Below are 18,068 nucleotides of genomic sequence, written 5' to 3'. Positions count from 1 at the left end.
TGAAGTAGTAACCAGAAGCACAGCAATAGTTCAAGTGCTGAACATGCTTCCAAGGCAAGTTGTTCCCGTCCCCCCTTCTTGAGAGTTAATCAAGTTCTTCCGGTTAGAAGGCTGCATCAGGACCTGCACAATGTATACTTAGAAATATCTCTAGTCAGCAAGTTCTTGACAGAAGAGCTGTTTTCAGAAGGCTGGCAGACAAGCTGTCCACTTGAGTGAGTTCAACACTTCATTTTTATTTTTTTTCCCCAGCTGAAGAAATAGACTAAAGGCTAACAGCAATACATACGATGACTAGCAAGAGTCAAAGCTGTAAAGCCAGATACATTTACAAATAATGGCCAGTCTTGACTAGCATGATTCTACCCACATTAGAAGTATAATAGTGCATTTGGAAGAAGCAGGGCGATAAGTAGGATGAAAACCTTGGACCTCCGGAGGGCTAACTTTGCCCTATTCAAGGAGCTACTGGGAGGAATCCCGTGGGTCAGGGCCCTCGAAGGCAGGGGGGTCCAAGAGTGCTGGTCGCTGTTTAAACATCACTTCCTCCATGCTCAGGAGCGGTGCATCCCCCTGAGAAAGAAATCTAGAAAAGGAGGCAGGAGACCTGCATGGTTGAGCAAGGAGCTTCTAGCGGAGCTCAGAAGGAAGAGAAAGGTCCATGGAATGTGGAAAGAGGGACAGGCCACTTGGGAAGAATACAGGAATGTGGTCAGAGCATGCAGGGATGCCACGAGGAAGGCCAAGGCCCACCTGGAACTGAAGCTGGCAAGGGATGTCAAAAACAACAAGAAGAGCTTCTTCAACTACATCAGCAGCAAAAGGAAGGCTAGGGACAATGTGGGACCACTGCTGAATGAGGCGGGTGTCCTGGTGAGGGAGGATGCAGAGAAGGCAGAGTTACTGAATGCCTTCTTTGCTTCAGTCTTTGGTGCTAAGGCAGGCCCTCAGGAATCCCAGGCCCTGGAGGTAAGAGAAGAAGCCTGCAGAAAGGATGACCTTCCCTTGGTCGAGGACGACTGTGTGAGGGATCGCTTAAGTGATCTGGACGTCCACAAATCCATGGGCCCCAATGGAATGCACCCACGAGTGCTGAGGGAGCTGGCGGATGTCATTGCTGAGCCACTCTCCATCATCTTTGAGAGGTCCTGGAGGACAGGAGAGGTGCCCGAGGACTGGAGAAAGGCCAATGTCACTCCAATCTTCAGAAAGGGCAAGAAGGAGGACCCAGGGAACTACAGGCCGGTCAGCCTCACCTCCATCCCGGGAAAGGTGATGGAGCAGCTCATCCTGGAGGTCATAATCAAGCAAGTGGAGGAAAAGAAGGTTATCAGGAGTAGTCAACATGGATTCACCAAGGGGAAATCATGCCTGACCAATCTGATAGCTTTCTACGATGGCATGACTGGCTGGGTAGATGAAGGGAGAGCCGTGGATGTTGTCTACCTCGACTTCAGCAAGGCTTTTGATACAGTCTCCCATAACATCGTCTTAGGAAAGTTCAGGAAGTGTGGGCTGGATGAGTGGTCAGTGAGGTGGATTGAGGACTGGATGAATGGCAGAACTCAGAGGGTTGTCATCAGCGGCGCTGAGTCTAGTTGGAGGCTGGTGACAAGTGGTGTCCCCCAGGGGTCAGTACTGGGCCCAGTCTTGTTCAACTTCTTTATCAACGACCTGGATGAAGAGTTCGAATGTACCCTCAGCAAGTTTGCTGATGACACCAAACTGGGAGGTGTGGTAGACACACCGGAAGGCTGTGCTGCCATTCAGTGTGACCTGGATAGGCTGGAAAGTTGGGCGCAGAGAAACCTGATGAGGTTCAACAAGGGCAAGTGCAGGGTCCTGCACCTGGGGAGGAACAACCCCATGCACCAGTACAGGCTCAGGGCGGACCTGCTGGAGAGCAGCTCTGTAGAGAGGGACCTGGGAGTGCTGATGGATGACAAGTTGACCATGAGCCAGCAGTGTGCCCTGGCTGCCAAGAAAGCTAATGGGATCCTGGGATGCATTAGGAGGAGTGTGGCCAGCAGGTCGAGGGAGGTTCTCCTTCCCCTCTACTCTGCCCTAGTGAGGCCCCATCTGGAGTACTGCATCCAGTTCTGGACTCCCCAGTTCAAGAAAAATGAAGATCTGCTGGAGAGAGTCCAGCCGAGGGCTACGAGGATGGTGAGGGGACTGGAACATCTCTCCTATGAGGAAAGGCTGAGGGAGCTGGGCTTGTTCAGCCTGAAGAAGAGAAGGCTGAGAGGGGACCTTATAAATGCATACAAATATCTGAAGGGTGGGTGTCAGGAGGATGGGGCCAAACTCTTTTCAGTGGTGCCCAGCGACAGGACGAGGGGCAATGGGCACAAACTGAAGCATAGGTAGTTCCGTCTGAACATGAGGAAGAACTTCTTCCCTCTGAGAGTGACGGAGCACTGGAACAGGCTGCCCAGGGAGGTTGTGGAGTCTCCTTCTCTAGAGATATTGAAGACTCGCCTGGACAAGGTCCTGTGCAGCCTGCTGTAGGTGACCCTGCTTCGGCAGAAGGGTTGGACTAGATGACCCACAGAGGTCCCTTCCAACTCCTACCATTCTGTGATTTTGTGATTCTGTCATTTGTGTGAGCCCCTGAACGACTAACATTTGCAGCTAACAAACCCCTATGTGCATAACTGGCTATCACATTTTCTGCTTAGTTTCTGCTGCAGTGACAGTGTCCCAAGTAGCCTTGAGAAGCACTAGGCATGCATTAATGAATCAGAAACATGAATATGCTATTCAGACTTTACTTTTTAAACAGGGTCATTCATGCAGAGGAGTCAAAATATCATGTGTTGTTTCATTACTAGAACACCCATTGTTCTAGCATCTGACAGCGTCAGAGTTCAAGTTAAATAAACCTCCTGTAACATGACACAAGATTACTATGATTCAGATGGAAAATTCCAGCTGCTTGCTCTGATGCAAGCACTACCACTAGTTTGTCTCCTCTATGAAAATAATCAATGCAGTGTGTTAAGAACTAGCATAGTGTCCTGGGTTCGGCCAGGACAGGGTTAATTTTCACCAGAATCCAGGAAGGGGCACAGCCGGGTGGGCTGACCCAACCCCAACCTGGCCAAACAGAGCAGGGTATTCCATACCATGTGCCGTCATGCTGGGTTCCGGTGGGGGGGGCGGCACGGCAGGAACTCACTCGCAGCTCGGGAGGGCACAGCGGCGATGCTGTCTGAGAGAGCGGTTCTGTTCTGTGGGTTTGTTTTGTATATCCCCCTTTTCTGTATCGTTGTTGTTACTGTTCCCTTTTTTTTACTGTTCTCTTAAACTGCCCTTATCCCGACTCACCAGTTTTCTGCCTGTTTCTTTCCATTCTCCTCTGCACACCAGTGGGGGGAGGGGCGGCTGCGTGGCGCTTTTGTTGCCGGCAGCAGTCAAAACCAGAATATTAATTTGGCGCCCAAGCATGGGGCGCGGATAACGGCAAGGCTGATCAGTGTGTGTTAAAACAGCTTTCTTACATTTTGTTAAATTTTGTTATACGCATTTATTGTGTTAGTTAAACAGTCGCCGGTAAAAAATGTTGCTGACTTCGATCAGATGGCTGTGCTATTTGAATCCTTACTTGCAGTATGTATTCACTGATGTGCTGTTAATCATCGCTGGGAAAAAGATCAGGATGATAATTTTGCTGTACTGTACGATATCGACTTATGACATAACCTCACTGTGCATGAAATTAGGCTTGTATTTTCATGCGGCACTGCGATCATTTCCATACCTCGGATCCTATGTCTTAGAATTTGTTAATAATCAAACCCAATCTGTGGGGAAAACTGGAGGGGATACCTCCCCCCACTCTTTGGCCCCCCCTCTCTCCTTCAGGCTAGTCCTAATGGCTTTTGAAAATTTCGAGTACCCATGGGATGCTCAGGCCAGTGTGTTTATATTGTTCTGCCTCCTGTATGGGTTGCAGGTTTTGTTTAGGGTTAAACAAGTAGTTAAGAACATCATGCAGAGACCTGCCCCGGGGCTGGATAGCTCTGAGTGGCTGGGTGTGTGGGACAGCATGGGCAGGTGTCTAGGGCAGTGGGCACCCCCGGTGTCTTTGAAACTCACCCCTGAACAAGTACAGAATCTGGACAAACTAGTAAAATATCTGCAAAAAGTGTGCTGCCACCCTGGGAACTCCAGAGAGACACAAATCACCGCAACGTGCTGGGGTCTGGCCCATGCCTACCGAGCCCTGTTAAACCTGATTCAGTGCTCTAAAGGGGAAAGGGGGTGAAACGAAGCGGCAGGCACTGTGACTGGCGCTGCCACTCCAGGCGGCCCTGCAGACCCTCCAGCCCAGCAGACAGTCACAGCCCCCCCCCGACCAGCACCACCACTGCCACAGCCACAGGGGCGGCCCTTGTTGCCCCGGTGGGCACGGCAGCTGCTCCAGCCCCAGCTCCAGCAGCAGGCATCGCGGCTGAGCCCAATGACCAACCTGTGCCAGTAGCAGTCGCCCCTGTAAAACTAAAGAAAGACGCAAAGAGAGCAGATCATTCTGGGAGGGATGACAATGAGCCAGGGTCATCGCGGGAGACAGAGACCGAGATCATCACCCGGTCCCTGTCCCTGAGTGAGCTGCGAGACATGCGGAAAGATTTCAGCTGCCACCCAGACGAGCACATTGTCACCTTGCTGCTGCAGTGCTGGGAAAATGGGGCCAGCAGCTTGGAATTAGAGGGCAAGGAAGCCAAGCAGCTGGGATCCCTGGCCAGGGAAGGGGACATTGACAAGGCCATTGGGAAAAAGGAACAAGTCCTCAGCCTCTGGAGGAGACTTCTCTCAGGCGTGAGGGAGAGGTACCCCTTCAGTGAGGATTTTGTATGCTATCCTGGCAAGTGGACCAATATGGAAAAGGGTATTCAGTACTTGAGGGAATTAGCTGTGCGGGGGCTGGTTTACTGACACAGACGATGAGCAGGTACCCACAGACCCAGATGAAGTCCAGTGCACACGGCACATGTGGAGGAAGTCTGTGCGGAGTGCACCATCCTCATATGCCAACTCACTGGCAGTAGTAAACTGGAAAGGTAAGGAGGCACCAACAGTGGATGAGGTGGCTGTCAGACTCTGGCAATATGAGGAAAGTCTCTCTTCCTCCCTTGTCTCAGCTGTGGAGAAACTGGCCCGAAAGGTGCGGAAAATCAAAGGGAATATATCCTACTCCCCACCTGTATGGGCCAGCATCTCAGCTATTAGGGGCAAGCGTTCCTCTGCTCAGGAGAGAGAATACAGAGGCTACACACCACGGGGCACCCTGTGGTTTTACCTGCGTGACCACGGAGAGGACATGAGGAATTGGGATGGAAAACCTACCTCAAGTCTAGAGGCACGAGTGCGTGAGTTGCGAGGTAAAACAATCACCAAACAGGATTCTGTTAGGAAAAATGCCGCTCCAGTTTCCAGCAGACAAATGTCCAGACCAGGTAGACAGTTTGGTCTTGATTCTGATCCTCTGGAAGGGACCTCCAAGTCATTCTTACAGCAGGGGAGCAGCAAATTATTTGACCAGGATTAGAGGGGCCCTTCCTCCAGCCAGGTGGAGGAAAGGGACAACTGTGTTTATTGGACGGTGTGGATTAGGTGGCCTGGCACGTCAGATCCACAAGAGTATAAAGCTCTAGTGGACATTGGTGCACAGTGTACTTTAATGCCATCAGATTTCAAAGGGTCAGAGTCCATTGTAGGAGAGGGTATTTCAAGGACCCAAAGGGGTATCGGGGGGCTTTTGGCATAGCTGCTTTGGAAACGGAAGAAATTAAACAGCTGTCCATTTTGCCTGGTCTCTCGGAGGATCCTTCCTTTGTGGGGTTGCTGAGGGTGGAAGAACAACAGGTCCCAATCGCAACCACAACAGTGCACCGGCAACAATATCTTACCAACCGAGACTCCCTGATCCCCATTCATCAGCTGATCCGCCAGCTGGAGAGTCAAGGAGTGATCAGCAAAACTCGCTCACCCTTTAATAGTCCCATATGGCCAGTGAGAAAATCTACTGGAGAGTGGAGACTGACAATAGACTACCGTGGCCTGAATGAAGTCACACCACCACTGAGTGCTGCCATGCCAGACATGCTAGAACTTCAATATCAGCTGGAGTCAAAGGCAGCCAAGTTGTATGCGAAAACCGACATCGCTAATGCATTCTTCTCCATCCCTTTGGCAGCAGAGTGCAGGCCACAGTTTGCTTTCACCTGGAGGGGCGTCCAGTACACCTGGCATCGACTGCCCCAGGGGTGGAAACACAGTCCCACCATTTGCCATGGACTAATCCAGACTGCACTGGAAAAGGGTGAAGCTCCAGAACATCTGCAGTACATCCATGACATTATTGTATGGGGTGACACAGCAGAGGAAGTTTTTGAGAAAAGAGAGAAAATAGTTCAGATCCTTCTGAAAGCCAGTTTCGCCATTAAGCGAAGTAAAGTCAAGGGACCTGCGCAAGAGATCCAGTTTTTGGGAATAAAAAGGCACGATGGGCGCCGTCAAATCCCAATGGATGTCATCAACAAAATAGCAGCTATGTCTCCACCAACCAGCAAAAAGGAAGCACAAGCCTTCTTAGGTGTTGTGGGTTTTTGGAGGATGCACATCCCAAATTACAGCCAGATTGTAAGTCCTCTGTACCACGTGACCCGGAAGAAGAATGATTTTGAATGGGGCCCTGAGCAATGACAGGCATTTGAACAAATTCCATGGGAGACAGTTCATGCCGTAGCCCTTGGTCCAGTCCGGTCAGGGCAAGATGTTAAAAACGTGCTCTACACCGCAGCCAGGGAGAATGGCCCAACCTGGAGTCTCTGGCAGAAAGCACCAGGGGAGACTCGAGGTCGACCCCTGGGGTTCTGGAGCCGGGGATACAAAGGATCCGAGGCCCGCTATACTCCCACTGATAAAGAGATTCTGGCAGCATATGAAGGCATTGGAGCTGCTTCAGAAATGGTCGGCACTGAAGCACAGCTCCTCCTAGCACCACGATCGCCGGTCCTGGGCTGGATGTTCAAAGAGAGGGTCACCTCTACGCATCATGCCACTGATGCTACGTGGAGTAAGTGGGTCGCGCTGATCACACAGCGGGCCGGAATGGGAAGCCCCAGTCACCCAGGAATTCTGGAGGTAATCATGGACTGGCCAGAAGGCAAAGATTTTGGAGCATCGCCAGAGGAGGAAATGACACGTGCTGAAGAGGCCCCACTGTATAACAAGCTGCCAGAAGAGAAAAAACAGTATGCCCTGTTCACGTATGGGTCCTGTCGCATTGTGGGGAAGCAGCGGAGGTGGAAGGCTGCTGTATGGAGCCCTACACGACAAGTCGCGGAAACTGCCAAGGGAGAAGGTGAGTCCAGCCAGTTTGCAGAGGTGAAAGCCATCCAGCTGGCTTCAGACATTGCTGATCGAGAGAAGTGGCCAGTGCTCTACCTTTACACCGACTCCTGGATGGTGGCCAATGCCTTGTGGGGGTGGCTGCAGCAATGGAAGAAGAACAACTGGCAGCGCAGAGGCAAACCTATCTGGGCTGCCCCATTGTGGCAAGATATTGCTGCCCGTCTGGAGCAGTCGGTTGTAAAAGTCTATCATGTGGACGCCCATGTCCCTAAGAGTTGGGCCACTGAAGAATATCAAAACAACCAGCAGGTGGATCAGGCTGCCAAGATTGAAGTGGCTCAGGTGGATCTGGACTGGCAACATAAGGGTGAACTCTTTATAGCTCGGTGGGCCCATGACACCTCAGGTCACCAAGGAAGACACACGACATACAGATGGGCTCGTGACCGAGGGGTGGACTTGACCATGGACACCATTGCACAGGTTGCGCATGAATGTGAAATATGCGCTGCAATCAAGCAAGCCAAGCGAGTAAAGCCTCTGTGGTATGGAGGACAATGGCTAAAATATAAATATGGGGAGGCTTGGCAGACTGACTACATCACACTGCCACAAAGCCGCCAAGACAAGCGCTATGTGCTCACAATGGTGGAGGCCACCTGGTTGGTTAACACCAGAGGATCCACTAACCGGGCTGGTCCTGCCCAGTCAAAACCTCAGCGTCCCATAGAAGGGGATAAAGTCCCTGTAGTGCACATGCAGAACATGTTAGGGAAGACGGTTTGGGATAGTCCTGCCTTGGGCAAAGGCAAGCCCGTCTGCGGGATTGCTTTTGCTCAAGGTCCTGGGTGTACCTGGTGGGTAATGCAGAAGGATGGGGAAGTCTGATGTGTACCTCATGGGGATTTGATTTTGGGGGAGAATAGTCCATAAATAAATTGCATAAAGTTAATTGTTAAATCACCCTGTCACTGTCTGTTATCACTGTTATAATTGTTATGTGTTGCACCAGTAGTATCATAGTAAGAATTGTCCAGATTAAAGAAGGATGGACTTTTTGATGAAAACCTAGCAGAGCACAGCGATGACGGGACTGGACCTGGTTTTCAACAACTGGCACCCAGCAACTTCATTGAGATCGACGTCTCCAACCTGCAGACTGTGGGCACGGGCCGCACCAGATACATCAGCCGTGACCTCCGGATGCAGCAAGTGACCGCCCGTCACCACACATCACCTCTGCTGCCATGAAAGATCATTACAACAGATGGAGCCCCAATTCATTGATTAAATGAACTCAATGGACACTTCAGAGTGATGATTCATAGACTAAGGGAATGATATCTGGAGACAGGAGAAGTGGTGGTGATCAACTGGATAATGGGGGACCTGGGCACAACGTAGATGTTATGGAATAAGGAGTGGATAATCACAGAATCACAGAATGGTAGGGGTTGGAAGGGACCTCTGTGGGTCATCTAGTCCAACCCCCCCTGTCGAAGCAGGGTCACCTACAGCAGGCTGCACAGGACCTTGTCCAGGCGGGTCTTCAATATCTCCAGAGAAGGAGACTCCACAACCTCCCTGGGCAGCCTGTTCCAGGGCTCCGTCACCCTCAGAGGGAAGAAATTCTTCCTCATATTCAGATGGAACTTCCTGTGCTTCAGTTTGTGCCCATTGCCCCTCGTCCTGTCGCTGGGCACCACTGAAAAGAGCTTGTCCCCATCCTCCTGACACCCACCCTTCAGATATTTGTATGCATTTATAAGGTCCCCTCTCAGCCTTCTCTTCTTCAGGCTGAACAAGCCCAGCTCCCTCAGCCTCTCCTCGTAGGAGAGATGCTCCAGTCCCCTCATCATCCTTGTAGCCCTCCACTGGACTCTCTCCAGTAGCTCCTCAACTTTCTTGAACTGGGGAGCCCAGAACTGGATGCAGTATTCCAGATGGGGCCTCACTAGGGCAGTGTAGAGGGGAAGGAGAACCTCCCTCGACCTGCTGGCCAAACTCCTCCTAATGCATCCCAGGATGCCATTGGCCTTCTTGCGAACAAGGGCACACTGCTGGCTCATGGTCAACTTGTCATCCACCAGCACTCCCAGGTCCCTCTCTACAGAGCTGCTCTCCAGCAGGTCCACCCCAAGCCTGTACTGATGCATGGGGTTGTTCCTCCCCAGGTGCAGGACCCTGCATTTGCCCTTGTTTAACTTCATCAGGTTCCTGTCTGCCCAACTCTCCAGCCTGTCCAGGTCTCGCTGAATGGCAGCACAGCCTGCTAGGGTATCTGCCACTCCTCCCAGTTTGGTGTCATCAGCAAACTTGCTGAGGGTACACTCTAACTCCTCATCCAGGTCATTGATGAAGAAGTTGAATAAGACTGGGCCCAGTACTGACCCCTGGGGGACACCACTAGTTACAGGCCTCCAACTAGACTCAGCACCACTGATGACAACCCCCTGAGCTCTGCCATTCAGCCAGTTCTCTATCCACCTCACCGACCACTCATCCAGCCCACACTTCCTGAGCTTCCCTAGGAGGATGTTATGGGAGACTGTGTCGAAAGCCTTGCTGAAGTCCAGGTAGACAACATCCACGGCTCTCCCCTCACCTACCCAGCCAGTCATGCCATTGTAGAAAGCTATCAGATTGGTCAGGCATGATTTCCCCTTGGTGAATCCATGCTGACTACTCCTGATACCCTTCTTTTCCTCCACTTGCTTGATGATGACCTCCAGAATGAGTTGCTCCATCACCTTTCCCAGGATAGATGTGAGGCTGACCAGCCTGTAGTTCCCTGGGTCCTCCTTCTTGCTCTTTGGACGATTGTAGTGACATTGGCACCTCTCCTGTCCTCCAGGACCTTTTAAAAATGATGGAGAGTTACTCAGCAATGATATCCGCCAGCTCCCTCAGCACTCGTGGGTGCATCCCATCAGGGCCCATGGATTTGTGTGTCCAGATTGCTTAAGCGATCCCTCACACAATCCTCCTCGACCAAGGGAAGGTCATCCTTTCTGCAGGCTTACTCTCTTACCTCCAGGGCCAGGGATGCCTGAGGGCCTGCCTTGGCACTGAAGCAAAGAAGGCATTCAGTAACTCTGCCTTCTCTGCATCCTCCCTCACCAGGACACCCGCCTCATTCAGCAGCAGCCCCACATTGTCCCTAGTCTTCTGTTTGCTACTGATGTAGTTGAAGAAGCCCTTCTTGTTGTTTTGGACATCCCTTGCCAGCTTCAGTTCCAGGTGGGCCTTGGCCTTCCTCATTGCATCCCTGCCTGCTCTGACAACATTCCTGTACTCTTCCCAAGCGGACTGTCCCTCTTTCCACATTCCATGGACCTTTCTCTTCCTTCTGAGCTCCGCTAGAAGCTCCTTGCTCATCCATGCAGGTCTCCTGCTTCCTTTTCTAGATTTCTTTCTCAGGGGGATGCACTGATCCTGAGCGTGGAAGAAGTGAAGTTTAAACAGCGACCAGCTCTTAGACCCCCCTGCCTCCTGGAGCCCTGACCCACGGGATTCCTCCCAGTAGCTCCTTGAATAGGGCAAAGTTAGCCCTCCGGAGGTCCAAGGTTTTCATCCTACTTATCGCCCTGCTTCTTCCATTCAGGATCCTGAACTCGACCATTTCATGGTCACTGCAGCCGAGTCTAACTCCAGCCTTCACATCCTCCACCAGTCCCTCCTTGTTTGTTAGTACAAGGTCCAGCAGAGTGCCACTCCTCATTGGTTCCTCCACCACTTGCATCAGAAAGTTGTCATTGATGCTCTGCAGGAACCTCCTGGACTGCACTTGCCTGGCTGTATGGTCTTCCCAGCTGATGTCAGGGTGGTTGAAGTCCCCCATGAGAACCAGGGCCTGTGACTGTGAGGCTGCTTGCAGCTGCTTGTAGAAAGCCTCATCAACTTCCTCCTCCTGGTCAGGTGGCATGTACTACACACCCACAGCAGTGTCACCCATATGAGCCTGTCCCTTAATTCTAACCCATAAGCTCTCTACTCCTTCATCTGCCCCCAGGCAAAGCTCAAGGCATTCCAGTTGCTCCCTCATATAAAGAGCAACTCCACCACCTCACCTTGTTTGCCTGTCCTTCCTAAAGAGTCTGTAGCCACCCATGACAGCATGCCAGTCATGCAAGCTGTCCCATCATGTTTCTGTGATGGCGACCAAGTCACAGCCGTCCTGCTGTACAATGGCTTCCAGCTCCTCCTGTTTATTGCCCATGCTATGTGCATTGGTGTAGATGCACTTGAGCTGGGCTGTCAATCTCACCCCTAACACTGGCATGCCATGTCTGGGGTCATCCCTAGTGAGCTGGTCAATGTCTCCTTCTATACCAGAGGTGAAAACAGGATGTAACCATGATTTTCAGAGCTCCACTGCAGCTTCTTCAGTAGCTGTCCTACTGAACAGCTAGTCAAGTTTCACAGGTTACTCTTCTGCAGTAAGTTTCCCTATAGGTAATTGTAGTTACATGTTTGCAATGTACATTAGATCAAGTTTACATTATTGCTCCTAAATCCAGACTCTGAAGTAATCCTGACCAGGCTCCCTCTAACTTTCCCTTCCTGATGGTCTTTATATCAGATTATGTGGATCTATCAGAAGCATGTAAGGACAAGTGTCAGCCTTCCTTCCTGCTCTAGAACTTATCTTCCATCAGCTTGGCTAGCAGCTGTTTGCAGCTAGATCTGCTATTCCAGCTACTAGAAGACTACTTCTTACTCTTAGTGACCCATGTGCTCTCCTTTAAAACACAAATAACCCTGTTTTGAGAGAGCACAGAAGACCACCTGTAAGGTAGAAATGCAGGTTGCAATATTAATACTACATCCTTAGTGTTCCCAACTTGTCCTGTCCTTTCCTAGGAAGGATGTCTCATCCTGAAGTGTTTTAGCCATAAAGCAGGTGTACTAGAGTTCTCATAGGAGGAGACTTGCAGTTGTGTGACATCAGTTCAGTATACTTTGCTAGAGGAGTCAGTTCCTAGCTGACATTGTCATGAAGCCTCCTGAATGCCAGGGTAAAAGTCATTATCCTGTCTCTGATCTACTTGTTCTCTTCAAGAGATAATCTTTATCAAGCATTTCACTTATTGATTAGGGATGCAACACCAACTGACAGAGCAGCAGGAAATTCAGCTCCAAAGCCAATAGTCTGTCCTTAACTAGTCCCGTAATGTCTGAGCTTTTAGCTTTAAGGTGACATGGACCAACTATGAAGCTTTATTAGAGGCTTTTAAAAACCCCACAGATATTTGGGAGTAAAAGTCTGCAGGGCATTTCAGCTGAGACTTCATCCTCAAGCACTTCATAGCATTTGCAAGGCACAGCCTTTTAGCAGAGGGGAAACTGGAATGGTCTTTGTCCCCATCAACCAAGGCTGACATGAGTTAGATGGAAAAAGATGCTTTGTTCAGTACTCAGCTGCCCAGCTTCTATAAACAAGCTAATCCTGTTGAAACTGGTACCTCTTGTTTATTGACTAGGCTTGCCACTATGCTTAATCCAGCTTCTTTATAACCGTGAGAACCTTGAACTCAGATACAACCTCAAAACCAGGTTCCTCAAGTCAGTTTGTTTTGTCAGTTATGGTACTTAAACATCTTATTCTATTTGATCCTTCTGACATAACCCCAAGTTATATTACTGTGGAGTCCATGCTGAGATAGGGGAGTACTGGCTTATTCTTGGTTGCATTTCACAGCAGAAGGTCATTAAGACCTTTTAGTGTTCTTACTCTGAAGTTTCCCAGGGATGGGGGTGGGGTGGTGGTATCTTGATTCTACTAATAATCCCTTAGTCTACATGCAAGAACTGGGGTTTTTCTCCAAAAAATCCTTGCAGATTACAAGGTTCATGCTATTTCTTCGTCATTTCTTTTGACAGAATCTAGCCAGCAAGCAGGATTTGTACTATCAGTACTGTCTCTAGAGGAAACTGGCTTTTTCTGGATATCAAATGTATTGCTTCATTGTCTAAGCAACTTCTTGCTTCTGAAGCACTCACATATTGCTAGCCTTACTGAATAAAGTCCAAAAGCATTCCCAAGAACTGGGTTAACCCAACAGGCCACACAAACATCCTAGCAGTGTAAAGGTCACCAGGAGAAAAGAGCATCAATAGGAGAGAAAAAAAATCTGTAGGTTTGGCAATAATATTCAGTGACAACAAGATTCACTGACAGCATATTATGTGCTTCTATTTACTTCCTATCTCAAGCTGTCATTTTTATCCTAAACATCCTGTCCAGACATCAGCCCTTGAGTCGCTCTTCCTTGAGACTAAGTACATTTATTTGCTTCTGCACAGAGACAAAAATTCAAGAGCTCTTTTTGCCAGCCTTTGCATCCATCACATTCACCTGTTTAGAGTGCTTCTTTCCATATCTACTCATGAAGTAAAGGCCTTAAGCAAGAAGTATATCCATAGCTGCTACTGATCTGTAGTGTCCAATAATAGGGTTATGCAGGCACTTGAACAATACTCTTCTCAATGAGAAAGTGGGTTGTGTACTACAGATGTATGGATACTTAGAAACACAGCAGAAGGCACACATTAGAACTGATAGTTCTGAGAACAGCTGCTGGTGCTCAGCCAATAGCTTTGTTTGAAATAAAAGCACAACAGATGAGAAGTATCATAAGTCACAGAACTGGGTGGTGCTCATTGTTCTCCCAGTCTCCTGTCTGCAGTAACAAGCACTAAAGACCCTGTTAGATTCCCCTCAGCAGAACCATCTCTATTATGATTTGAGGCACCTGGCATTCACTCCACTTTACCCTGAACCTTCCTAAACTAGCAAACTTCATGACTTGCATAAAGCCTCTGTTTTAATGGTTCACCTGACATTCATTTATCACTCACATACTCCTTACTATTTCTACCACTTGGTTCTCCAAATGCAAACTCTAGTGAGTTACTATTAATAAAAATTTCTGCTTTAGACTTGACCATGTCCTCGGACTATTCAAGGAATTCTGAAAGCCCAATTATGCCTCAAGAGCAGTTCTGTTGGATGTGACCACAGTTATTCTTTAAACATATACGGTGGATTACTCCCTCAGACAATCCCCTTCTCAGCTGAAGAGATTTCATTTGGTATCCATCTACTGCCTCACCCACCTCCTAGAAGGTCCTATAATCACCTAATGGAAACTGATCTGAAGACCTACTAGCATTATAACTGCCAACAGGTCACTGTCAGACACCAGGACATATTTTCAATTTATCAGTGCCTGATAAGTCTTCACAGCCAGCTAGAATACAGGCAAAATAGAGGTGCAGATTATATTGGAGAAATGTAAGTATAAAGCATATCTACACAGGAGTGCCCATCTCTAAGCATACCTATGCCTATTCCTTACTATACAATGGGCAAATCTAAACCTATATGCTATCAGATTTGGTCCATTTTGGACAGTCTTATTTATGGAAGTTACAGAAGACTTCTGAGGATGAGAAGTTAGTTTTTCTGACAAGATAAAGGACTCATTTCTGTTAATCCTGGACATCTTTAACAATACTTATTCACTACAGACATAAGTCCTGAGACCCACCAGCAGATAGAGGGGAGCCCAGCAAGGATGCTCTATCATAAATAAAAACCCACCCCTGCTTCACAGCATCCTAACCCTTTCCTCATCTCTGCTACTAGAAAGATTCTTTCATCTCAGTTATGTGAAGTTTTGCGCTTATATGCATATTTTTTTCACGTCTTAATCCCCTCCTCTCCACGCACACAAAAGTGAAAATGCATGTTTAATCTGCTTTGCACTCAAACTTCCTCAGGGCACCAGCCCTGCTAGAGCCCAGAGCAGGATACAGGCAGCTTCCACCCCATCTCAGGACGCGCTCCGCCGCAGCACGGCTCAGGCAGCGCCAAGCTCCCCCCACCACCCCCACACGCCGCAGTGCAGCGAAGCTCAAGCGCTCCCGGCACCCTCCCCCCACCCCTCGGCGCTGCCAACGCCGCAATTTCGCCGGCTTTCAATGGAAAAGCACACCCCCACCGACACCTTTTGTCCAGGGCTACAGCAAGATGAAAGTAGGCGAGACAGGCTGAGCCATAGCCCGGCCGCGGTTGGAGCCTCCCCCCGGTGCCCCCTCTTTGTTAGCACCTACCACGCGAGGCCCAGGGGGCCAGTGCTCCACCACAAGCACCGACTATCACGTCCTTGGAGGAAAAAATTCTCTCTCTTTTTTCCCCCGGTGATAGCCTTCACATGCTTTGCGGGAGCCGAGCCCCGCTCACAAGGCTACTTACAAGCTAGATCCATACTGCTCTGTACATGATCCGACGACTGCAACAGGTAGCCTAGCTAGGCCCGGGGGCCCGGTTAAATATTCAGCTGTACTCTCGCCTTCAGATTAGTTAGCCACTCACAGCGAGAGATATGGTTTTAATCAGATGCTGGCAGCTGAGGACTACCCAGGAATGTGCTATGATGTTTTTGCTGCTTGGTCTTTGGCTACTCCCTCTCAATGTGTCGGTGCTCACAAGCTTAACCCCTTGCGAGCCGCCCCTCCGGTCCCAGCTGCGGGTGCGGGTGTGGGGGGGGGGAGTTGGGGCCCAGGGCAGCCCCCTCCCAGGAGGGGGTCGGAGCCCCCCGGAGGACACGCCGGGAGAGGAGTGGGGTGGGAGACCGGGGGACCCTGCGGGGGCACGGAAACGTGTAGCGCCCACAGTTTGCAAGACACAGGTATTTATGCTTCTTAGGCAGCAATGGGCTCGAAATGCTCTTCTAGAAAATGGGTCCCCTCATGTGTCTGTATAAACGTGGGTGCGGTGATGGTGTTAAAAAGTCCAAGTTTAAACCAACAGCTTTTTTTTTTTTTTGAAAACTACCAAAACCAAAATACCACCCTCTCCCCTCCAAATCTGTGGCTAGCTGAACCAAAATATTGGGTCAGTGCAATTCAGTTTCTGGATCACATCCAGACCTGACCTTTGTACTTCCCACTCAATCTTTATTCAAACATCTATCATGTTTTGTTTCCCAGTGCAGTACAGCTGTTTTCCAACTTGTATGAAAGAGCCTCTGATAAAAAATCCCGTTTTTGTCCTTGTAGTAGAGTTGCTTTTTTTTTTTCAAGGCTGTAAACTTAGCCTAACATTTGCAACAGTGCAAAATATTTCTGTTCAAAACTGTGATATTGCCCTCTACAGCAATACCCAATTTAAAAAGAGAAAAAAGAGCAATATTTTCCCTACAGTTGTAATACATTTGTTTGATATTTCTAAGTGTTTTGGAAGAGGAAAATATTTAATACAAAATGATTTTACTGCTGGGGAGTTCAGGGCTCAAAACTGGTGGATGCATTTGGTCATCATCCACATACAAAGCTACAAAATGATACAACACTTTCCTTGATATGGTGTGGTCCTCTTTTTTTTTTTTTATGACCGACCACTCAGGCCTGGAATAGCAAAAGTGGTAGGAGCCCTTTGCCTGAGGTGACTAAAAGCTAGTAGTTACATCTCACTTGCCTGTATCTGTCTTTCATTTCAGAAGTGCTAATTTTAACCAAAAAGGATTCATGAGGGATGTGTTTTTATAGACTAGCCTAGTATTCACGGAAGGAAGTGCATGCTACATAAGTAAAGAGGTGTTTGTTACAGTGAACAGGTTGCTGGCTATGGACATGTTGGTATTTGCAGGATTAGATCTGAATTCTTTGGGACACTTGTACTCATGTTTAACAATGTTGGTTTTGTACAGCTTGACTGCACTGTACATTGTTTTGAACACCTTGCACTTGGAGACCTACCAGCAGGACTGGAGCTTCTTGGTGCTGGGGCAGTATATATTTTGAAAAATAATACTTTGCTCAGCATGCTTTGTGGAAGTGAGTTACACAGACTGCCTAACATGAAGGATGAGATTGTGCCTAGTTTAAACATGGTGCAGTAGCAAAGCAACTTCTATAAAGCAGACCAGCCTGGTGCTGGCATAAGCAGGATTAACATTTATGCTTTACCTAACACAAAACCTAGGCAAATTTCACTGAAATACCTTGACTCATCACACTAATGGTTACAAATATGATTTATACTATTTGTTGTTAAATTTGGAAGAGATGAAAATGCTTTTCATTTGCCAATAGAGAGCAGTTTCAAAGCCCTTTTAAGGTGCAATGAAATTACATCTATTACAGAAATGCCAAGAGGTCCTTCACTATCTACCAGCACTTGGGACGTCACTAATAATCTCACAGAAAAACTTTTTTACTGATAAATGGTTAATAACTAACTGGAAAAAATGATAGTTTTCTTAGAGAATAAAATGTCTCAAGCCTTGAAGGACTGCACTATCTATTTTGTAATTCAACTTAGAACAGCTCCCCTGATGTCCCACATTGTTGAGCTAAATGCTAAAATTCAGAACTGTTACATTAAACATATGTAATAGGATTGCCTTCTGAACGTGGAAGGAATCCAGGCAGAAAGCCCCACAGGAATTCAGTTATTTCATCTATATAGCACTGCAGGACTTAAAGGGCATGCTTTACACTTTATGAAAAGCAAAAGGATGTTTATTTTGCTACAGTAAAAACAAAATCAAATGGACAGTGGCTGTTATGACTTTAAGTCTGACTATTAAAAGATTATAGCAGAGAGAGTGCTATGTTTTCCAGGATGATGACTTTTTTTTCTCCTCATATTTGTTGTGTCTGATCTTACTATTGCTGGCATAAGTTCAGTGCCCTAT

The 18,068-nt window shown here is 48.5% G+C and overlaps 1 protein-coding gene across 1 annotated transcript in view; it reads right to left on the bottom strand.

The window, feature by feature from the left end:
* LOC142365569 (disabled homolog 2-like) overlaps positions 1–15,775 on the bottom strand; it is a 38,594-nt gene extending 22,819 nt beyond the window's left edge. Inside the window, exon 1 of the mRNA XM_075446451.1 lies at positions 15,623–15,775. Coding sequence (XP_075302566.1) covers positions 15,623–15,635 — 13 coding nt within the window. The 5' untranslated portion in view covers positions 15,636–15,775. The remainder of the gene's footprint in view (positions 1–15,622) is intronic.
* Positions 15,776–18,068: the final 2,293 nt, after the last annotated feature.

Source organism: Opisthocomus hoazin, chromosome W, assembly GCF_030867145.1.
Source record: "Opisthocomus hoazin isolate bOpiHoa1 chromosome W, bOpiHoa1.hap1, whole genome shotgun sequence".
Taxonomy (NCBI): Eukaryota; Metazoa; Chordata; class Aves; order Opisthocomiformes; family Opisthocomidae; genus Opisthocomus; species Opisthocomus hoazin.
Note: the sequence above shows the minus strand (reverse complement) of the source record. Positions and strands in the feature narration are given on the sequence as shown.